Source organism: Colobus angolensis, unplaced genomic scaffold, assembly GCF_000951035.1.
Source record: "Colobus angolensis palliatus isolate OR3802 unplaced genomic scaffold, Cang.pa_1.0 Scaffold2, whole genome shotgun sequence".
NCBI classification, from domain to species: Eukaryota; Metazoa; Chordata; class Mammalia; order Primates; family Cercopithecidae; genus Colobus; species Colobus angolensis.
The window spans coordinates 5,646,083-5,671,206 of NW_012115154.1; the positions used below are offsets into that span (position 1 = coordinate 5,646,083).

The 25,124-nt window shown below is 39.1% G+C and overlaps 1 protein-coding gene across 1 annotated transcript in view; it reads right to left on the bottom strand.

Moving 5' to 3' along the window:
* Positions 1 to 25,124, bottom strand: part of DGKI (diacylglycerol kinase, iota) — a 461,461-nt gene that overhangs the window by 196,056 nt on the left and 240,281 nt on the right. Inside the window, exons 11-14 of the mRNA XM_011941272.1 lie at positions 16,438 to 16,520; positions 14,465 to 14,525; positions 3,511 to 3,624; positions 1,649 to 1,786 (exon numbers count right to left, since the gene is read on the bottom strand). Of these exons, the coding sequence (XP_011796662.1) occupies positions 1,649 to 1,786; positions 3,511 to 3,624; positions 14,465 to 14,525; positions 16,438 to 16,520 (396 nt within the window). The remainder of the gene's footprint in view (positions 1 to 1,648; positions 1,787 to 3,510; positions 3,625 to 14,464; positions 14,526 to 16,437; positions 16,521 to 25,124) is intronic.

Consider the following 25,124-nt stretch of genomic DNA (forward strand, 5'->3'; position numbering starts at 1 on the left):
GTTTCCCATACATCTCTTTAAAAACCCATTTTTTAAAAACCCTTTAATTATCTGGATTGATTTGGATTGGTGTTCCCTGGCTACACCAAGAAGTCTTTCCATTTCTTAAGCTGTTGGAAAGAGAATTAAATATGGATTTCTATTGCACATCTAACCATTCCAAGTTTAGTAGGAAAAGAAACTTAAAATATCCATATGGTACTCTTCTTTATATTTCAGCTGTTTTCTATCCAATTTCTGTAAGTCAAACACATTATAAAAAAGCATCACATCTCAAGATGATACTTGTTGTTCAAACAACATTGTGACATTATAAACTTGAATTCAGCTGAGCAATCATGATATCTACTAGAAATCTACCAGAATTTCAGGATCTTAGTTTAGGTGAAAAAACCATAAAGACAGAGTAAAACATGTTTTAATCTCATTTAGCCAAGTAAGAAACCTGAACATCTATTAAATTATAATATATGTAATTAAATTGATCAGGATCAGGATGCTAATAAATAGGTGTTGGTTTGATCTAAATCTAAAATGATATGGGGTTTTATCTATTATAAGCCTGAAACATCCATGAAATCTTAGCCTCAATAAATGGCACGGTTCACTATAACTGGGATACTATTTAAAGCCCAGATGCCTGGGCCTTAACTTGCATTTACTTAATCAGAATCTCTGGGGACTGGGCCTTGTAATCTGCATTTTAACAAACACACCTGGAGATTCTGACACATACAGAGTTTGAAACTTCAGTCACAGAAGGAAAGTGGAAAGTAATATGAGGGAAGTGGCTACTCAGCAGCCTCCCAAATTTATCTGAAATTGAGGCCATAACTTAGAACCGAAGGATCAACTGAAGGCTCACAGTACTAATCACAACTATTAATACACCCCTTGGTTGGCTTTTTGGTTGAAATAAAAGCTCAATCACTAAAAGAAAACATGAAGTCTGGACATAAAGATGGCAACAATAGACACTGGGGACCACTACAGTGGGGAGGGAAGGAGAGGTGCAAGGATTGAAAACCTGTTGGTTACTATGCTCACTATCTGGGTGATGGGATCAATCATATCCCAAACCTCAGCATCATGTAATATGTCCATGAAACAAACTTGCACACATGCAGCTTGAATCTAAAATAAAAGTCATTTTTTTTTTAAATAACATGAAGTCAAAACATTTATTGAGGTATCTTCAAGTCCCACCAAAGTGATAAAATTGGCATAGTTAATACTTCCTCAACATACGATATATTTTATTTCAGGCCTGAAATCTCAGGAGGTTGTATTTCTACTGAAAGAACAAGTGCCCATTGCTTCCAAATTAACATATTTCTTCATCTTCTCATAAGTTATTTGCTACTAACATGAATGATTAAGACAGAATACATGCCTTTCTAGTGCAGAGGCTGAAGACAAGGAAGAGCTCCCTGAGCTTTGGAAGCAGGTATGGAATCTAGGTCTTTAGAGGTCATTGGGGCAGAATCATTAGGTGGTACTACTTATACCCATAGCCCTAGTAGCCATCAACTCAAACACTATCACATTATCCCATAGGAATTCACCAGCACATGACTCTCCAGCCAGGAATTTATTTCGTGTAGCTCAGCTCCAGGGCTCCTTTCTGAAGAACAAAATACTCTCTAACCTTACATACGCCATCTTCAAGTTCCTCTGGAGGCAAGTCGGGGTTTCTTTCCACATGGAGGTTCCAGCGGTCTAGCTGTACAATTGTCCCGTCTTCCACTTGGCACAGGATCTTAGAAACAGGCTCATCAGTGTAGCCCTGAGGAATCAGAGAACATATCCGTTGCTGTCCAGAGTGGAGAACAGCGAAGCCAATGCTATTTTATGCAAGGAAGAGCCAAGCCGCTATATTCTGTTTATTTTGTAATTAGCAAGGTTTGAAGAGCAAATTTTTCACCTTGAGGTAAATTTGAGACAACAATCATAGAAACACTAGCTCTGGCTGGTTTGAGCTGAGGAATATTTTTTGTCAACAGCAAGAACCAATAGTCACCGGTACACATTAAGGGTCATACTGGAGGCTGGATGGCTACTTTTATCAGAGTAAAAAACAGGACTCCCCGTGGCTCTCACCAGAGGAATTTGGGTGAAACACCAAACAAATGTGTTTGGAGAGGCAAGGAAAGAATCCAGGAGGGATGGGATTAACAATGTTTGTCTATTAACATTCCCTCTCAATCACCTCTCCCTGACCTCCTTGGAAGACACCATTCTTCCCAAGACCTTAGGCAAGTCTCATTGAGGAATGGCCCTGTTAGGGAGCTACTTAATCCTTGAAGATCCATTACTGACAGCAAGATAGACTGTCCTCAATATTCAAGGCACTGATTTGGAAGGGAGAAGTTAACACTGATAATAACCTTAGTTGCCCCAGGTAAATACATTTTTTATTTCTACACTGCCTACTTTAAAAAAAGACCTGTGGAAGATTAATCTGCCCAAAGGTCAACTAACATCTGCTAAACATCTGAATATAATTTTCACAAAGCCCAGCCCAGGTAATGCTCTTCTATGAGCAGATAAAAAGTTGGTAGGGGTCAGGCGCAGTGACCCACGCCTGTAATCCCAGCACTTTGGAAGGCCGAGGCTGGTGGATCACGAGGTCAGGAGTTCGAGACCAGCCTGGCCAACATGGTGAAACCCTGTCTCTACTAAACATACAAAAAAAAAAAATGCTGCACAGGGTGGCGGGCACCTGTAATCCCAGCTACTCAGGAGGCTGAGGCAGGAGAATTGCTTGAACCTGGGAGGCGGAGGTTGCAGTGAGCCGAGATTCACCACTGCACTTTAGCCTGGCGACAGAACGAGACTCTGTCTCAAAAAAGAAAAAAAAGTTGATGGGGCTGTACATGTGTATGTATATGTATATATACACAGCATATGTATATATATTGTGCCTTCTTACTATCTTAGTACTATAAAATACATAAGTAAATAAATGGCTGTTTAGCAACTGCAGAACAATTTCCCCCAGGCTTGCCTGAAGTTGGCTTCATTGTGGAAAGGACAGGTAAGTACCTATACAGCCAAAGCTCTGATGGCACTAATCAAAAAAAAAAAAATGCTCAAAAAAAAAGTCATAACTCTCCCAAGTCAGGCGTGTAAAGTTGAACCAGATTTGCTATCATAGCTGGGGCTGAGAGTCTGGATTAACTGAAGTCTGTGTGATCCTTTTACACACAGCCTTGAGGCCAAACTTACAAACTATCTTTTAGTGGATACCTCAAAAAGCCGCAGGCCTATATACTAACCACTATTATTTCTCTCATACTAAGCTTTCCTTTCCCTTCTAGCTGATTATAAGTTTAAACTGAAGAAGCTACCAGACCAAATAAGGGCTCAAGGGCACTTTGATTCCAAACTCTAACTTATGCCTTGGACAACAGCAGCAGTTACCACCCCCGGCTTCCATTAGAACATCAGTGGATCTGGAATTCGGTTTGTTGTTTGATGATATGGGCAGTCCCCGAGAGCAGTTCTTACCCCTCCCCAGTTGAGAGTTCGAGCCAGGTCATTCCCAGTCCCCAGCGGAAGGACCCCCACGGGAGGCTGAGGGCTCAGCTGCAGTTCATCCAGGATAGAAAGGATCCAGCCCACCTACAGGCAGATCGGGGGCCAGAAGAGATATAAGAAAGATAAATAAGTTACAAAGAAAACAGTGTGAGAAACAGAAGCTTCCAAGAGCTAACCAGAATGATTTTATTTTTCTTTAAAACATGTATGTTTTAATTCAGTGAGTAGGGAACAGAAAGGTCGCTTATCGCTGGCAGTTTCAAAATGGTTAAAAGAAAAAGGACCATTTTGCACATGCTCTATCATACAAGCAAAACTAAAACCATTCATGTGTGTGTTTAACTAGAAACATGTTTGTGAATTTCTCCAAGTTTAAGACTTTGGTAGTATAACAGGGCACAGGAGGGAATGTAAAACTCAGGATCAGACTGAATTTCAATTCTGACTCATGCTGGCTGCATAACCTTGACTACATTATTTAACCTCACTGAGACTCATTTACTTGATTTTCAAAATGGGGATAATAATACGTACCTCACACGACTGTTTACTAATTAAACTAAAATGTACGTAGAGCACTTAACATGGTGCATGGCCCATGTAAGTACTTATTAAATGGTTGCCCTCTATAGTATCATCTTGGAAATTGATAGTGTTTTCCTAAATATCCCTCTATTTTCCTTAATGAAACATTATGAAAACATAATTATGGACAGACCTAGTATCTATTATAAGTTTAGGCAGGAAATTGATACTTATAAACTAGAATCATATACCTGTTTAATCTTTTTCTAAGATAAATAATACTTTGGGTTTAGTCTTATAACTAATTAGAAAAATCGACCAAAACTTGGAACTGGCAAAAAGGAGCTTGAATGTCCTTATAATGTCATACTAAAATAGTGTTTCACAGACCTATCTAAGAATTGTGTAACTGTAGGTTAACATAGATTTCTGTCCTATAGAGACACAAATGTCAAGAAGAGATGATTGCTTTAAAGTTTATAGTTTTATTCTCTCATAGGACTTTGATCAGTTTTGCATCAAATTTAGAAAAATTATTTCGATATGAAGTACATAATTCTTTTTCTCTAGTTCTGATAAATCAGCTTTACTATCTTGCAGGTTCCCTCATTAAAGAGTTAAGCAAATTTTTTGACATGTATTCATTCTATATTTGTATGAGTCATGCTTCTTGAAAATATTAGATCATTCGTTTATTGAACACTACTTCATATAAAACCCATAACGAAGCAATCAAAATAAAGAGATAAATGAGCTAGACTGTGACAGATAAGGTAGAAAGATTGCTCTCGAGAAGCTCACAGTAACACAAAGATGGACATACCGATGCCTTTCTTTTTTTTTTTTGAGACAGAGTCTCAATCTGTCACCCAGGCTGGAGTGCAGTGGCATGATCTCAGCTCACTGCAAGCTCCGCCTTCTGGGTTCACACCATTCTCCTGCCTCAGCTTCCCGAGTAGCTGGAACTACAGGCGCCCGCCACCATGCCTGGCTAATTTTTTGTATTTTTAGTAGAGATGGGGTTTCACCATGTTAGCTAGGATGGTCTCGATCTCCTGACCTCGTGATCCACCCGCCTCGGCCTCCCAAAGTGCTGGGATTACAGGCATGAGCCACTGTACCAGGCCCATACTGATGCCTTTCCATGTGCCATGCCTGAGCAAAATCCTTTAATGAATTCTTGTATTAAACTTTAAAACATTCTCTGTAAAATAGATACTAACGTAATTTTCATTTCCATCTTATAGATAAGGAAACAGAGAATTGGAAGGGTAAGTGACCTCCTTACTATCACATGGCTTGCATGATAGAAATGGCATTCAAAAATAGGAATGCCTAACGCCAGTGGCCAACCCCTTAACTGCTAAGGTGTAGGGAACCTTTAAATAAAGAACTCAACCCCCTTCTGGATATGGCCAGACACTCCTGGAAGCAGTGGCATGTGATTTTTAGAACCTGTGGAGATGAAGACACCTTAAACATTGCTTAATCAAATTCAGTGAACTTGAAGATTGATAAACTGAGGTGCAAAACAAGTAATTTTCTCAAGACTAAATGATTAGAAGTGTCAGAGCCATGGTAACGTTGGTTCTCCTGACTTCCATCTAAAATTCTTTCTCCTCCACAAAGATGACTTCCCAGGATGTAAAACTTGCTCGTCTACCAATTATGTCTAAAATTGTGTTTATCTTCTAAAAAGATAGACCACACGGTTCACCCCATGTGGTAACTAAAAATCCAGACCTATAAATGTCAAAAAGTCTGTCCATTTCCCTAAACTGGGGAACTTGCTCCGAGACAGACCCTTAGATTCTGACCCAGAGCTTCTTTAGTCTCTTCTTTTACATGCAGTACCAACAAAGCTTGCTACTGACATCCAAACAAAAATGCCTGATGCTAAATTAGTTCTGATGTTTGTACTTGACATTGTTTCTGCACTGCTAAAAGCACAAATTAAACACAGTAAAAGTAGACAGTTCTAATAAACTGCAAGAAGGGGTCTTAAAGGCCATAAAAAGGACATAAACACTCAGAAAAAGCCCACCATCTGGGATCACCAACTGTAGAACCAACAGCCCTGAATACAGCCAGACTCACAGACCCACAAGAGAACTTAGTAGAAATCTAATTCACCACCCCTTCCGATTAAGGAAGAAGAAGGCATTCTCTTTAAAGCTTCTCTAAGAGACGATCATTCAACCTCTCCTTTATGATTTGTACTTACAAGTCAGCCCATTTTCTTTCAGGCAGATTTAAATTAGACATTTTTCTTATGCTCGCTTGAAATATGTCTCTCTATTCTGGGTAAAGAAAATGCTATGAGTTTACACTTTCAATATCCCATTTCACTCAGACATAACAATGATAGAAAAGAAAAAAGGAAAAAAAAAGACACAGCTTCAAAGGGCCAGAAATAAATACAAAGTGGCAGAGCTGGGGTAAAAGCTTGCATCAGCTTGGCTCCTGGTCTTGCAAACAACAGAGGAAGCCAGGATGTTGCCTTTTGGAGAAACAAAAGTGCCTCCCCTACCGACAGCAAGCTGTCCTGGAGCGAGGCTCCCTCAGCAGGAGGAAGAAAGGAGGGCAGAACGTGAAAACCAGTCTAAGGTCATGGCCCACAGAAAGGTGAGACCTGCTAGGGCTGAAAGAAGCCCGGAAAGCCTCACTCTGGTAAGTGCTCGACCTGACTTGCCACAAGCCCAATGACATACACCTGTCGTCTCCCTAGGCTAGAGTCATAAGAATCTATAGAAAAACCCAGCTGTCATCTGAAGTCCTAAAAACAATTCAATATTACTAGAAACCAAAGTGATTCAGAGATAGAAAAGTAAAATCAAATAAAGCAACTTTCTGTGAAGATGAGCTTGCAAAGAAACAATTTCACATTGCAGGAGGAATGCTAATACTAAAACAGATGGAACGTTAGGGGTTAATTCACTGCCCATGGAACACAAACAATTTCCAAACGACTCTGAAGTACGTGACGTGTCCCACAACTTCTATGAATCGATGCTGTGTCTTTTTTTTTTTTTTTTTTTTTTTTGTCTTTTTTGAGACAGAGTTTCACTCTGTTGCCCAGTCTGGAGTGGTGCAATCTCAGCTCACCACAACCTCCACCTTGTGGGCTCAAGCGATTCTCCAGCCTCAGACTCCCTAGCAGCTAGGACTACGGGTGCAAGTCACCACACCTGGCTAACTTTTGCATTTTTTTGTAGAGACGGGGGGCTTTTGCCATGTTGCCCAGGCTGGTCTCAAACTCCTGAGCTCAAAGTGATCCACCGCCAAAGTGCTGGGATTACAGGCATGAGCCCCGGCGCCCAGCTGATGCTGTCTTCTAACAGCCCTCATTCAAATCTTCTACGCTGTGTTCCTGTTTGTTGTCTCAGAGAAGGTTGTCAGGAGTTCTTGTGATACTGAACTATGATTCCTCACAAAGGCAGAGTCGACAGGGTGCCTGGATTTCTCACCATCTCTTCTCCTTTTACCCTTGGTCTATGCAGAAAAGGACAAGTACACAGGGTGTGAATGTAAAGGTGCTTTGCCTCTCATCAATCGATTTGCTTTATGAACCAGATAGATTCTGTCTCCTTTTTTCTGTAGCCAAATGATCAAATATGTCATTGTCTCCTGAATATAAGCAGAAAAGCTTGCATTTCATCATTCCATCACCCTTGGAGTCATCAAAGGCCTCCTGCCTTTCACAGCACAGATTTTGTTTTGTCTTGAAATTCTTCCACAGACTACCGACATTAGGCTAATAGTTCTTTGGCTGAGGTGGGTCTATATCGCCCCTCCACAGCTCCCGAATAGTTTTTCTCAGCCAGCAGCTCCATCAGCACTCCCCAGCAGCCGGTGTCCCCGGAAGACAGCAGAGCGCAGAAGTGTGGGGCACTGAGCGGCAGGGAGCTCAGCCCCACCACAAACTGGCTGGTGAGTTTAGGCAAGTCATTTAATCTCTCCAAGCTCCTCTCACATCTGTACAGCAAAAGTAATAATAATGTCTGTCTTTTAGAGTTGTTTCATCAACTCATGTGTAGACACTGCTTAGCTAGTGCCTGACAAACAGGAAATGCTAAACTAACATTAGCTACTGTGACTCAGCTAGATTTTTCTTCCTCTTTTCTCACTTCATCAACAAAGGCCCGGTTTCCTAGAAGCAAAATGTCCTCTTCCCATTTCTCCACTTAAAGTTGAGCCCTGAGTTTGCAAATCAGCCCCACCTTTGGCTGCCATCAAATCAGGAAGCCTTTCTTTTGCAGACTATAAAGAACAGTAAAAGCAGAGCTGCCCTGAGTAAAAAGGGGCTACAAAAAACAAAATGGAAACAAATACACACTTACAATAGCAGGAGACATAAAAATAATCTTGGGAAACAATCTGTGTCTTTGTCCTTAGAGACAAACTTTACAAAAGATCTTAAAGCTGTTACTGGAAGCTCTGTCTTTACAGTAATCCAGAACCTGTTTCCACCTGAAGTCCACACTGCACATTGAAAGGTTCCATGGGCAGGAACTCAGCCACGGCTTTCGCATTTTCCCAAATCATCTCCACCAGCTCACCTAGCACCCTTTCAATTCAATTATTTAATTAATTGCGACATATTGCACTTGGTATATTTTCCACCAGAATTGAAGAAAGTTATCCCGATTGGGCCTAATGATGTCCCAGCTTGCAAAGCTCTTTCCTTCCTTCCTAGGAAAAGCAGGGCTGACAGACTGAGAACACCAGGTCCTCCACTTTGTCCCTGAGCAGCCATGCACAGCAGCAGCTGGTCAATGCTGCCACCATCTGGTCGTTTTTAGCATTAGTTGTCACTGAATGTTTACCAAGTGCATTTCGAGCAATATTTTCATTCTGCAGTATAATAACATGAGGGGTGGATGAAGGGTGAAGATGACAGTGAACTGATATTTTCTTCCAACAAAACAGATGCACGTTGCACTGCCTTGTAGTACATGCAGGCCAAAAAGTGAAGGACACTCACTTTGTGAAATCAAAGGAAAAGAAGAGTTTTGGTGAACTCCGAAAGAAAATGACCACACAGTATTGGATGACTGGGGGACCCTTTTGAATATGTGCATGATGATTCCTCCTTTTGATACTTTAATGTATGTTTGCACTTAATAAAGCCAACATGTGTTAAAAGAAATGTGCTTAAAATTAGCCCAAAAGAAATCAAGATAAAAGTCAGAATATGACCTTTTCTTGAAACAATATAGAATCCACACTGAGGGTACACTGTGTGCTTACTCATGAGAGACTATGAAATATGACTAGGCTGAGGATGAATGAGGAAAGGGGCTTAGGATGAGAGATTGTCCATATCGATTAAAGGAAAATAATACTTCTTTCTTTGCATTAGCTGTGGTGGGTCAGGGCATGGGGATGCCTACCATTTTGGATGTCTTTTCGTCTAGAGAAGCCAATAGAACAAGAAGTAAGCATGAAGTGGATGGCTGGAGTCAATTTAACGTCAGGCCTTTTGGAAATAATTAAAATGTTTAAAGGTGGACTTGCAGATCCAGCCAAGTTCACCAAAGTCAGGAGCCAGATAGATAGGGACCATAGGTCACACCTTAAGGAGCCATAATGAGGGTACCTGAGCCTCAGGAGATCAGTTCATGTGCTTGTCAATATTTCAGCAGGGTGACAGCCACTGGGAGTTGAATAGGTGCCAACGTGGCCAAGGAAGTGAGAAAATACAAATTTATCACATGACCAAGGACAGGTTATTTCTCATTTACAAACATGAAGGTTTGAGATCATTCTTGAGTTAGCTGAATTTTATTGCAGCCAAGAGATCTGAAAATGGAATCAGACCATCTGACAGCTGTAACTATGAGACATCCTCTGAATTGTGCAAGCCAGTAACAAAGAGACTACACCTGCACTGCCCAACGCAGCAGCCATTGGCCACATGTGGTGATCCAGCACTCAAATATAGCTCATCCAAATTGGATGTGCTGCTGTAAGTATAAAATGTAGGCTAGATTTTGAAGACTGTACAAATAGAACATAAAATATCTTAATGTTTATAAATTAACACATATTGAAATGATACTATTTTAGATAAATAAAATATATTATAAAATAATTTCACTTGCTTTTTACTTTTTTAAAAGTACCTTCTAGAAAATTCAAAATTGTACAAATGTGGCTTGCATTAAAGTTATCTTGAACAATAGCCTATATTACTATAATGCTACAGCTATAAGAACCTTAGAGATCTGAATGCATTTCTTTGTAGATTTAGAAAGTCTCAAAAGAGGTTAAGGAACCTGCCAAAGGTTACTTCCAAGTGTATTATTGGGGAATGTATCCCTCTGCTCCCTCGGGTTTTTTTGTTTGTTTGTTTTCTTTTGTTTGTTTGTTTTTGAGACAGAATCTCACTGTGTCACCCAGGCTGGAGTGCAGTAGTGCAATCTTGGCTCACTGCAACCTCCACCTCCTGGGTTCAAGTGATTCTCCCACCTCAACCTCCCAAGTAGCTGGGATTACAGGCATGCACCACCATGCCCAACTAATTTTAGTATTTTTAATAGAGATGGTGTTTCACCAGGTTGGCCAAGCTGGTCTCAAACTCCTGACCTCAAGTGATGTGCTCACCTCAGCCTCCCAAAGTGCTGGGATTATAGGCGTGAATCACCACACCTGGCCTTTCATGTAGTTTTTAAATAACATACAATTAAAGTAGCTAATATTGAAGCCTAAGAACTTTTTTCCAAAGTAGTGAAAACTTTCTATACCTTAAATAATACTTTCTATATCTTAAATAATACTCTTTATTTAAACTAATTTGGTTATGGGGTAATACAGCCTCATCCTAGTCAGTCAACAATATTTAATTTCTGATTTCTCCCCGAGCTTTGTCACTTTGCTGGCAGCATTCTGCCAGCTTCTACAGTGATAGATGTGCTCACTGACTAAAGGCTAAATACCTTATGTCAAATATATACCTGAATTCAGAATTACACTCCGCTTGCCTAAAGCCAGCAGTTTTCGTCATGAATTCCTCAGGCTGTTTCCTCTATATAAACTCTGCCTTCAATCACAATTAAAAGTTTCATTTTCTAAACTCACAAAACAAAAAAATATCAATCACATGCCATGATAAACATTTCATATACCCCAAGTTTTTCACAAAACATCTTATTCTAACAAGGTAAACTAAACTTGGGTTTACGTAAGGTACAAGATAAGCCAAGTCTTGATTCTGAGTATTTTAACTACAGATGTTACCACTGACAAAAATAATTAGTTTAAATGCACCAACTCTAGGGTAAACGTACTACTTTTATTTTAGGCATGCTGAATGCAAGTGGCCATGGGGCACCCAAGTGTAAATGACTAGTACATTTGTGAATTACATCACACGAGGTAAAAACAGAAGTTAAAATATAGATAATGTCCCTAAGAGGAAAAAGTACCTACCACATTAAAAAAATTAGTTACCCTTACGGAATACTCATAAATTACGGTATCATTAATGAAGAGTTGCTTGAAAAGACTGGATATGAAAAGTAGAGGTAGGTAGTCTACACGTCAGGAGGCTGACAATGGCATCAGAGAGATCACAGACATTCGAGACTGTAATGGGATCTGGCCATTAGGGATTTATTAAGATTGTACCAACATTCACTTACTCATCATTCTGGGTTTTACCCCAAATACTCTATTGAAACTGCTTTCTTGAAACTCCATATGCAATGGTAACTTTTCAGTCTCTCCTTAAAAGTGTTAACTACTGCCTCTTTCTTGAAACTCCTTTTCTGGTTTGTTTACTTGCCAGAACAGACTGGTGGTTGTCCTATTCTTCTATTTTTTCATTTATTTTCCTTTTGGACTTTGGCTCAGACCCCATAATTACAGGTTTCACAAGTGTGTGGAATTGGCTGTCTTTCCTCTTTATCCTTTATTCATTGGAATCCCATACTTTCAAATATTCATCTAATTGCAGAGAATATCTCAATACTACATGACCTAGCACAGTGCTTCCTCCACATATCTGCTGAGTGAAGAAGGAAGACAGGCAGGCACGTGGCTCACACCTGTAATCCCAGCACTTTGGGAGGCCAAGGCGGATGGATCACAAGGTCAGGAGATCAAGACCATCCTGGCTAATATGGTGAAACCTCATCTCTACTAAAAAGACAAAAATTAGCCCAGTGTGGTAGCACATGCCTATCGTCCCAGCTACTCAGGAGGCTGAGGCAAGAGAATCGCTTGAACCTGGGAGGCAGAGGTTGCAGTGAGCTGAGATCGTGCCACTGCACTCCAGCCTGAGTGACAGAAAAAAAAAAAGGAAAGAATAAAAAAAGAAAAGGAAGAGGAAAGGAGACAGAATGAGGGAGGGAGAGGTAGAATGGGAAGTTCCATGGAGAAGGGGAGGCCTGGGAGGTGGAGCACCCAAGGCAAAAAGAAGTCCAAATCTGGGGATGTTATGCGTAGCTTATATGAATTTGAGTTAAGAAAGAGGAAGGACGACATCCTCAACTTACCTGTTTTTGTCACTGAGGTTTAGAAAAGGAGAAAAGATGTGAGTGACATCTGAAGTCATATGAGAAGGCAAGTAGATGCTAAAATAAGGAAGATAACTATGGGTATGGTAAAGAATCACAATGAGTTTACCCTTTCATTAAAGACAACTAAGCTGGGGGGTGCTTGAGTTAGGAAGGACACAGTATATCCATCCTCAGAGGGTTCATTTGGATGCAATTCTCACTAAAGAAAGTTGGGAAATTTTGTCCTAGCACATCCCTTAAATATATCTCCCCAGAACAATAAAATCAATTGAAAATTTGTATTGTGTGGGAAAAAAATTCCATGGTCAAATAATTTTGAAAACCGTTGGATTTTAAAAAGTTAAATAGGTTTGGCTTCTTTGCTGTAAGACATTATAATGAATTTTATAAACTAATATTGTGTAATATAAACCTTGAAGAAAGATAAAGACTGTTTGTCCCAACTGAACATTGTTTTTACTCTCCACAGAGTATCTGAAAGACCAATAAAAATCACAGTGCTATTTCATTGTTTTTGCATTTATTGGTATATAATGTGTATCCAACCCTACATTAAGTGCTTATGTGCTAAGAGAGATAGTATTTGAAGATTTTGTTGCTACCTTTGAAAATAAAACATTCTAATTAGGGAAATTAGAGAAAAGCTAAAGATAGTTCATAATACAGTCGTAGATCCTATGAGATCAGATTCCAAATCCAGAAGAAAAAGAACCAGACAACACAATCTAAATGTCATGATTCTCAATTCTTTACTTTGTTAAATATATCACTATAAGTAGAGGCCAAATGAAGAAAACAGATGATGCATAATAAACAGGAGAAAATATATCCATGATATTAACCTTCAGCCCAATTCCACATTTTTTTCATAAATGAATATAAACATACAGTCAGATAGAAGGAATAAGTTCTAATGTTCAATGGCAGAGTAGGGTGAGTACAGTCAGCAACAATGTATTATATATTTCAAAGTAGCTAGAAAAGAGAACTTGAAATGTTCCCAACACACAGAAATGATAATCTAGGTAATGGATACCTCCAAACCTTGACATTATACATATAATGTCATATAACAAAATATCACGTTATGCATGTAACAAAATATCACACATAGTCCATATACATGTAAAATATATCAACAAAAAAGAATATAAATAGGACCAATGAATAATCTTTAAGGCAAAACAACAGTCAGTATTCTGAGTTTTAGTCCCACTAGTAAAAAAATGTAATAATTCAATTGTGTCCACGTATTTCTCCCTACTGTGACCAAATTATTAAGAGTAAATGGTCACGCCTGTAATCCCAGCACTTTGGGAGGCCAAGGCGGGCGAATCACGAGGTCAGGACATCGAGACCATCCTGGCTAACACGGGGAAACCCATGCTCTACTAAACAATTAGCCAGGCGTGGTGGCAGGCACCTGCAGTCCCAACTACTCGGGAGGCTGAGGCACAAGAATGGCGTGAACCCAGGAGGTGGAGCTTGCAGTGAGCCGAGATCGCGCCACTGCGCTCCAGCTTGGGCGACAGAGCGAGACTCCGTCTCGGAAAAGAAAAAGGGAACAGGTCAGCTTATATTTTAGAAGGAATTTATCTATAATCTTCATTTTAATGATTTGACCACATCCTTACTTCATGGCACAGGAAAGAATACAGCACAGTTGAGGGAGTGAAGCACACATTAGAACGATCAAGTATGTATTCATAAGGACAACAACAAAGTCCTTTGTTACTCTTAAGGGCTATGATTCACCTGAGAGATCTATGTGTGTTAGGGGATTGGAAAGACTGGGCAATGAATAAAAAGAAGTGGCACAAGAAAACAATAAGAAAGACAGAATTGGCAGAGAACTGGATTCTCTTTCAGGGACCTACCGTTCCATCCCCACCACAGGCCAGAATTCGCAGATTTGGTACTTTCCTATACAATTCAAGCCTGTAGAGGAAATAGAAGAAAAAGTAAACAAAAGAACATTTCACTGGCTAGAGCAGAGAGAAAGCAGAGGACAACATGGGTAGGGGCGGTGTCCACTGGAGAAAATGTATGATCGTGAGGATGACAATGCTATCACAGTTCCCAAGTAACCACAGGAGGAATGACTCCCACAAGTGGAACAGGTGTAGGCATCAGACATTATTTTTGAATGAATAATTCAATGTTAGAATTTAAGGGATTTTAGAATGTCCTAGTTTTATTTCCCATAACTTCTATTACATGTCAACATTATTTTTCTCATTAGTTTTGACTTCTTTCTCTTTTCCCATCATTTCCTCTTCTCCTTTCCCCAAGAAAATCCTCATTAATTGATAATCAATAGTCCTTATATATCCCCTCTTTATATTTATTAGCTTTCCCTGGGTGTATTTACTTTTTCTAACTTACACTTTCTACTCTTAATCCTAAGAAATCTTTTTCAGTGAGATGGGGAGGCTTCCCCATTATCATTACTATCACATCTACGATTCCATTTAGCCTGTCTCTCAGCTGAGTCACTTACACACCACTTTTACCTCCAACCCAAAGTGGGAAGATTGACTGATTTTTCTTTATTTCAAACTTCCCTGCTTGAAATAAGATCATTTTGTCTTTCCTCTTGGCTCTCAGGAAAATGCAGTGACACTGCTCCTGCTAAATCTTTTGCTTAGGTGAAGCTGTGAGAGGTTGTAATTGAGAAAATATCACCTATTTAAATCACAAAATACGGGTTTCTTCTGAAAATATTTCCTGTCCTACCATATTCTTTATGGTGACCTCTGAAGTGTCTCTCTAGGGTCTAACTAAAGTGATAAAATCTTAAGAAAATAAGCTCCTAAAATGGCACATCCCAGGATAGCAGATTTGCCTTAGCACAATATAGAAAATAAATATATGGGGTGTGTATGTGTGTGTGTGTGTGTGTGTGTGTGTGTGTTATAGGGACAGAGAAAGAATCTTGCAGCAAACTCAACTGGCAAAGAAATTTATACATTAAGAAAATAACAAATTAATTTTAATATTTCCTAATCTCCTACATGCTTAAAATAAGTAATTCATCCATTTTATACAATAATACTATTTATCTAGAAATCACCTATTCCTCTGACATTGTTACTTATTAAAAAATAAATGGTATCCTTGTGTTCTAACATTTATCAGATAACATCTGAACTATCCTAGTACATGAATTTAAAACAGGGAGACAGAGAACAGCAGAAGTGTCCTTGGTCTTTTCCACTGTGTGCCTCTCCACCAAAGGGGAGAAACAGGATATGGGTCACCTACAATCTAGAGTTTGTTTTAAACACTTCTAACAAAAGCAGGGAATGAGATTTCTGAGACGCTCAGAAAAGGGATTGAGCAGGAATTAATATGTCTTCCCCACACTTGTGCAGAGTCCTCAGGTATAATCAATTGATTCTGTCTCTCGTACAGACACACGCGTGTGCGCACACACACACACTCTTTTCAGTTCAAATGTTTGTAAACAAATATGGCTCCACCCTCCACAGACATACATTTACACTCCCACTAATGTGCATCTCCAAAGTTGTACATGAAGAAATAGAAAAACAATGGGTCCTTTCTCAATTCACAGATTTGTGGAGAACAGTCTACAGTTACACACATGTAAGTAACAAACACACTAGACGTATCCTGAATTAATAGCTGAGAAGATATGTTTTGAAGGGAACTAAGCCAAGAAAGAGTAGGAGAGAACTTTAGATGACGTTTTAAAGGAAGGAGATACAGATGAGAAAGTAGATGACAGACGGTCAGGAAATACCTCACAAGGTAATCAGATAACGAAGCAGAAAGTGCTCACTTGCCTAAAATACTTATGGACCATGGAGAATATTTCCAGACTTACGCATCTTTTGGCCCTTCCTGAGAAAGATCAAAGACTTGCCGTGGATTCAGGTACCACATGAACATCTGCAGGACTTTGGTTCCCTGTAAAAAATAAATACACAAAAAGGCAATAATAGGAAGAAATTTCCCACTGCTCATTTAAAAAATCAATCCTTTTATTTAAAATAATACATGGGGAATGGTGGCTCATGCCTGTAATCCCAGCACCTTGGAAGACTGAGGCAGGTGGATCGCTTGAGCCCAGGAGTTTGAGACCAGCCTGGGAAACATGACAAAAATCCTGTCTCTACAAAAAATACAAAAATAAGCCAGGTGTGGTGATGCATGCCTTTAGTCCCAGCCGAGGAGGTGGAGTGTGCTGTGAGCCGAGATCACACCACTGCACTCCAGCCTGAGTGATAGGAGTGAAACCCTGTCTCAAAAAATAAAAATGACTGAGTGAATGAATGATGAATAAGTAAATAAAATAATATCTAATTATAAGCAGTACAGAAGTGTAGTTAAAATCACCAGCTTTGGTCATGGATATACGTAGGTTGAATGTCAGGCTAGATGTTTACCTAACCTACGTAACTCTGGGCAAGTTTCTTAACTTCATTTAGCTCAACCCACCTTTTCTTTGACACAGAGACAAGAATACCCAGTTTGCAGACTTGTTGCAAGGATTAAAAGCCATAATTTTTTAGAAGTACATTACAGTGTTTAAAATGCAGTAAGCCCTTAATGAATAATATTTATTTTACTATCATTAATGTATGACAATCCATACAGAAAAGTTATTAGTGAACCTATGTAATTTGACATTAATTTTCACTTTATTGCGCAGATTATTGTCTGTATAATATAAAATATGGGCAGCATTAGCTAAGTATTAATATAATTGTATTTATGTATTTATTTTATTTTATTTTTTTTGAGACGGAGACTTGCTCTGTTGCCCAGGCTGGAGTGCAGTGGCATGATCTCAGCTCACTGCAAGCTCCACCTCCCGTGTTCACACTATTCTCCTGCCTCAGCCTCCCGAGTAACTGGGACTACAGCCACCCGCCACCACACCTGGACTTTTTTTTTATTTTTTTTTTTATTTTTAGGGGACACGGCGTTTCACCGTGTTAGCCAGGATGGTCTCGATCTCCTGACCTCATGATCCACCCGTCTCGGCCTCCCAAAGTGCTGGGATTACAGGCGTGAGCCACTGCGCCTGGCCAATATAATTTTATAGAAATACTGTTTTCTAACTGAAGCAAAAGTATCCCAGGCTCCCAGTTATTTTATATATATATAAAACTTCCTTAGTAAGATCACAGCTTACTTTGACATTTTCAATCTCCATGGCTATACCGGTTTGTTTAAGCCAAACACTTCTCTCTCACATGAACATTTTTGGGGCATTTTAAGTAACTGTGACATTTATAGAGATCATCATTATAGCAGACATAAGGTCACTTTAGAGATCATTTTTAAAGTGGATTGAGCAAACAAGAAATTCAAGAAGAATCTTTTTATCAAGCAATACCAAAAGAGCTTTAAAAATGAGCAGAATGCCCCATTTTGTCACCCATAGCAAATAATATTTGAGCAGTTGAGCCGAGTGTATTGCTCATAATATTGTTGTTTTAGTAGATATCATAATTGCTCTTTCTTAAAATATTCCTAGGTTTGTTTAACTAATAAACTGCATTTAAGAGTCATCCTAGTATAGAAAACATAGTATGAGATTTGAGATCAAACTAACTTCAGTGTTCTGAGTAATCACGAGCATTTATAACCCTGCAGAAATGCAGTATACAAAATAGAAAGGATGTCCACTTTCCAGGGTGAATACGAGAATTAAATCAATCACTTATCTAGCACAGTATGTGGCACAAAACAGACCTTTGTTAATGTTAATCCTTTTCTTTTTTGCAGCCTGCTAATCTATTCATTAAATTATACTTGCGAATGTGAGCTGTAAAGTGTAGCTTATAATTATCACATTGTTACTCCTGTTGTTACATAGGCCAATGCAGGTCTTTTGTTGCATGTACCAGCCAAACCTGTAATTTGAAAGTTCTGCCTTATCATGGGCTTGCTATAATTTTAGGAATCACACTCTATCTAATAATTACAACGAATCCTTCAGTTTCACCAAATGACATATTTTGCTCCCTATCAAATTCAAGCAGATTTAGATCTATATACACACTAAATACTGGATCATTTTCCCTTTTCTCATGCTGAGCCTTGCTATGAAGTATGTTTGGGATTATCTTGAATAATCTTTTATGTTTAATAGGTAACACAGGAGTTATTTTAATGACCAACTAATTTATAAAACATTTCCAACTGACTTGCTAGAAAATTCTTTGTTCAGGCCGGGTGCGGTGGCTCACGCCTGTAATCCCAGCACTGTGGGAGGCCAAGGTGGGCAGATCACAAGGTCAGGAGATTGAGACCATCCTGCTTAACACGGTGAAACCCCGTCTCTACTAAAAATACAAAAAAAATTAGCTGGGCGTGGTAGTGGGCACCTGTAGTCCCAGCTACTCAGGAGGCTGAGGCAGGAGAATGGCGTGAATCCAGGAGGCAGAGCTTGCAGTGAGCCGAGATCATGCCACTTCACTCCAGCCTGGGCGACAGAGAGAGATTCCATCTCAAAAAAAAAAAAAGAAAAGAAAATTTTGTGTTCAGTTTTAGATTCCTAGAGTAGTTTGAATTGGTGATGTTTTCCACCTTTGTCATAGGAGGGTGCACATCTCAGTTTCAGCCTCCCTATCATGCAAACATTACTAGTTAATTAACATCTTCCCAAAAATAAAAATAAAAGGCATTGAGAGATTGTTTTCCTTAACTTGAATTTCTCTAAAAGGTCTGAGTGGCCGCAGAGGTGCCATTTCTATTGCAATCTATTGGAATAACATCCTTGCAATCGTGTAGAGATAATTTGCATAGCCAGACATGGCTACCCTGTTGAAGTTGACATTCAGGCACGATATGACTACATCTTTTGAAAAGTAATCTTCTTTCCAAAATATGGTATTTATGACCAAAAATGGTAAGTGTCTAAAAGAAAGCATTGAAAAAATGCTCCACCTAGTGGGTAGAGAAACAAAGTTCTAGCTCACACATTTAAATGAATTCTATTAACTCTGCTGTTACCTCTAGGTTAAGTCACTTTAAAGCTTTAATAGAAGTAATTTATTAAATGTAACTGAATGGTTAGACAAATATTAATTCACCAGGAGAAGAGTAATTCGTTTCTTCCTCAATAGTAGGATTAAATCTGCTCATTTAGACACCTGTCACTCACTAACAAGTCTCCAACACTCTCATAGTTATCACGAATGCCAAACACAAAAACTGCAACTTTTGTGCAAGAGTCTAATTTTCTCTAAATGAAAGAAAAAAACAGCTTATATGCCAATCCCAATCCATGCATGCTGTTGTAGATACACCTCACTGACCACAGAACTTTTTTAGATATTATAAGAATGGGTATTCCTAAGGAGTGAAAAGAACATTATTCTTCCAAGCAGCAGGTACTGGCGAGGGAGTGCAACAGGAGAATACAAATTCCCAAAAAGTGGCTGGATTTAACAAGAGTCATTCATTCACCTACTATGTGACAGGCACAGTTTTAGGTAAGAGAATACAGAGAAATACACAGATGAACAAGACAGAGATGATCTTGCTCTCAGAAGGAACTTCTGTGCATTATTTATAAAGGAAAACATAATGACAGTTGTTGGGGGTGTGGAGAAGCTATCAAGAATTGATCCGTTCAAACAGCACATCAATCTTCATCAAAGCACCATAACTCTAGTGTAGGCTGAAACTCTGCTATGTTACTAAGTCTTGGTTTATATCATGCAGGCATTGTCTACATTACAGAAAGAACAACTGCCCAGATAATAAGAAAGGCCTGAGAAAAATACATTAATGAGAGGAAGGGCTTAAGACATAATTATTTCAAACTGCTTCAAACAATCCAAACAGAATGCCTCATTTATTCAATAATACATATTGGGCCCCTACTCTGTCCATGTGTACCATCAGGATCTCAGAATCTACTGGAAGGAGAGCAATACAAAATAAATTAATTCACTAAAGATGAGAACTTCTCTGATACAGATGTCTGCTGAGGAGGATGAGTGCCCACAGGAAACACTCTTAGCCCAAGTTGAGAGATTAGAAGGCATTGTAAGTAAAATATCTGAAATGTGTCTTGAAAAATGAGTAGAGTTAACTCTTTCTTTCCACCCCAAATAGATGAAGAAGTTTCAGAGCTTGGGATTTATAGAAAACAAGGAGTCATTGAAAAGTCTTAATTAAGAGATTCAGACCACCCTTTTTTTTTTTTTTTTTTTCTCCAAACTGACTTTTTTTTATGCATCACTCTGGCTACAGACTAAGGAGCCAGACCTATCACAGGGGCTAGTTTGGGACTTAGCTGCCCAGTTCTCCCACCAATATTATGATTTCAGAAATAGGACTTTCCATAGATTCATCATTTGGTTGTTTTAATTCCATCTGTTGAGGCTAGCTGGACAAGAAGATCTTGAGGTTAGATTTTGACAAGTGTCCTCATCTATTGACTGCCCTCTGCCCTCTTCCCTGCCTACTCTAAACCTTAGGAGCTAAACTTTTATCTAAACATAATTATCCTTGAATTATTACTCGGTTGCAAAGTTTCCAGTACTGCAGAAAAGTAACCACTTCATTAAAGTTGTTTGTCCAATTATTTAGAAACAGTTTTGGGACTAAAATTTCTCATCTGAAGTTATTTACTCTTTCTGTCTTCCTCTTCTCCCCACCTTGATGTGACTGGCCCCCAACTTAGGAAGGGTGGCCCTAGTCTGAGAAAGCCTATTCCCAGATGGTGGTGTAAACTCAGCTGGCATGAGTCTGTCCACAGACTGGATACCTCTTCCCCGATCACCCTACTGATAAAGACCTGGGGCCTTTAATCCAAGGATCCAACTCCTGCCATACCTCTACCCTAGGATTCCACAACCAACAGCGTGCAAAGCCAGGGTCTGGATCCCTCGGCTCTGGGGAATGATCAGCTAGAATCATCCTAGAGGTCAGAACGTTGCTTTACCCTGAAGTTAAAGTCTAGGTCACTGGAAGAGAAAGTCATGAGAGAACATGAGGGAGAGACAGTGTGAAAGCAGGAAACACTGAGAAATAGCACGGGATTCTATAAAACTCAGAAATATGCTAATGAGCCCAGGACCTCAAAGATAAATCTAAGTTTTGACATTAAGGCAAACAGAAGTGTAAGGGAGGGGGCCTACTTCTCCAGTACTCTAAAGTTTCCACACACAGGAGGGGACTGCATCGGAGTAAACTTTATCTTCCACTTACTACCTCTTTCCACAGAAGGAGGCATTCAAAGTTGAAATTCTTGGCTGGGCAGTGCTGTAATCCCAGCACTTTGGGAGGCTGAGGCAGGCGGATCACCTGAGGTCAGGTATTCCAGACCAGTCTGGCCAACATAGTGAAACTCCGTCTCTACTAAAAATACAGAAATTAGCCTGGTGTGGTAGCACATGCCTATAATCCCAGCTACTTGGGAGGCTGAGGCAAGAGAATTGCTTGAACCCAGGAGGTGGAGGTTGCAGTGAGCTGAGATCGTGCCACTGCACTCCAGCCTGGGTGACACAGCAAGACTCCGTATCAAAAAAAAAAAGAAAAAGAGTTGAAATTTTGGTCCCTGATTCCTCAAATAATTCAAATCCCAATAATACAATAGCAGCAGCGCTACCAAGCTCTACAGCTTTGCAAAACACCCAGTGTCATCTCTACCTTAAGAGTGTTGGAAAAACAAAGAGACAACTACTGTGAAGTTTAAAAGAAGAGATTTAACAACCTAGGTGCTCATCAACAGAAGAATGGATAAAGAAAACGTGGTACATATATGTAATGAAATAGTCTTTGACCATAAAAAAGAATGAAATCCTGTCATTTGCAGCAACAAAGATAGAACTGGAGGTCATTATGTTAAGCGAAATAAACCTGGCACAGAAAGATAAAAATTGGCGTGCTCTCACTCATATGTAGAGGAGCTAAAAAAGTGGATCTGACAGAGGTAGAGAGTAGAATGACACTTACCAGAGGCTGGGAAGGGTGTGGTGGGGGCAGGGAATGACCAGAGGTTGGATAGTGAGTACAAACATACAATTACATAGAAGAAATAGGTTCTAGTGTTTGCACAGTGGGGTGACTATACTAAACTACAGTATATCGTACCTTTCAAAATAACTAGAAGATTTGAAATATTTCAAACACAAAGAAATGACAAATGTTTGAGGTGATAGATGTGCTAAATACCCATTATACATGCCATAAATGTATCAAAATAGCATATGTACTCCATAAGTATGTACAAAAAAAAGTATCAATTTAGAAAAAAATTAAAGAGTTTTAAAATATGGAATTTCTTAAAAGAAAGACATAGAAGCAGTCCTTACATATGTTCATCCCAATGCATTCCTTCAAAATGTTGTCCTTACACAAGTAAAATATTATATATAAAGAAAAAAAGCAATTTTTCATGCCAGTAGGTGGCAATATTGCCCAGCAATTTACTTAAAAAACAGAAGACTAAGCAAGTTAAAAATGAAAAAAAAAAAAAGTCTAAAGCCTAAGTTTCAAAGAGGGAAAGAGACAGGCATGCTTTATAGCCAAAAGCAGGTGAATAGAATAAGTAAATTACGAAAAGGCAAAACTCAGGATTTAACAAAAAATATCTATTTTTCTATTGATCACAGTAAGCTCCTGCTAACCAGAGTATGGTTCTCTGAGCAGCAGTATCAGCACCTGTGAGCTTGTTACGAATGCAGCATCTTACGGCCCACCCCGACTTACTGAAGCATTCTGCATTGTAACACGATTCCTAACCGAGTCATATGCACATTAAATTCCACCATATTACTCCTCTGTTCAAAAGCCAAAAGGTTTTTTAACCTAAAATATTTTAAACAGCAAAAAAACTAGTTTCCATTGCATAAATTCATAGTCTTCAATATGAAGTATCCTGTTTCTTGGAGACATGATTCCATAGGATCATTCTGATCTTTATCTAATCACATTTCCAAAAACTTAATATGCATGCACCACTCATCATATTGTCCTCAAAATGAATAATCGGCATCACGACATCTGTTCTTCTAATCCTATTATACAATTAATTAACTATGTGCTGTGTTCTAGCAATCACAGATTCAATGGTGGACCTGTATCCCAACAGTGAAGATGCACATAGAGCAGTTATGTTGCAGTTCATATCATGCAAATGTGTACCAAGGGCTATCGAGGCACAGTGGACAGGATGATTGATCTCCAGAAATGGTTCAGAAAGGCGCCACTGAGCCTTGAAGGATGAACAAGAATTTGCCAAACAGGAATCTGCCACAGTAAAGAGTAGGAAAAGGACAGTCCTTCCAGTCTTCTCTCCTCTGCATAACTAAGTAGTGTCCATCTTTGATTTCAGCCATGTCCATGACACCATTTCCTTATCGCTCCCAAGTCACTGCTTACCTCTGAAATACCATAGCACTGCAGTCTGAGCCACTCAATTTAGAAGTCACATGCAGTTAATGTTGCTGAAATTATTTTCCATTTGTTCCTTTCGTGTCATTAACAAACAAGATGTCTTTAGAAAAGTTCATTTTAAGCTTCCTTGACCTCTCTTTTCTATTTAGTGAAATAGGAAGTAATATTAGACAATCTCTGAAGTCCCCGTTACTAATAATTTATACATAGACTGGAATAGGAACAGGCTACGTCTTAACTGGATCATCAGCTTCTTAAAGAAATAGATAACGTACAAGCTTCTGTGTGCCCTAGGGAAGACAGCTTAAAATGATTTAATAAATGCATCTTATATGTGGACTGTCATGACAAAATATATTTGAAACTAATTAATATGTGGTACTCAGGTGGCCAAAATCATGGAACCAATTACATTTCCATGTTTCATGGTTCCCAACTGCATCTCTAACCTTTGATAGGACGTAGGGATACTAGCCCAAGAGAGTGGGTATGGTTCAGAGAAAATTAAACCTCACTTCAAGGAAACCCATGTCTAGGTCCTCCTCTAATGATGTCTTAGAATTGCCATCATTACTCCACGAAGATCTCTCAGCAACTCAAAAATGCAGGTCTTGAAAGCAAATGGTTTCTTTGCTTGCACAAACTTCTTTTCCTTGTTCCCCAATATGTTAATACACATTTTGATCATAAGTTTTTGAGAACTTTGAAGAAAGAGATGAAAGGATGAATAATATTTCATCTAAATCATAAGCTCCCGTAAGAGAGGTTTTATTGTAATTAATACATTCCAGACAATGCCCATTGTCTTTAGTAATAAGAACATCATCTTGGACCATTAGGTCAAGTCAATTCTAATTATACAACTTACCTTCCTCATATGGGATGACTAAAGGGTTTCACATCTCCAGTTGTTTATTGTAAAACTTGAAGGAATCTTGTCTCAAAATGTAAAATATATACCTCATGGATAAAGAAAATATTTTCTCATCCAAACTCAGACGAAAGTAACAGAAAATTAAAGCCCATAGAAGAGTATTAATAAGAAGCCTCAGAGAGTGGGAGGAGAATTGGATGAAGAGACAAAGACCAGGATTCAAGAACAAATTCTGTCCTTTAAAGAGCAGTGTGACTTTAGGCATGCCTTTAGAC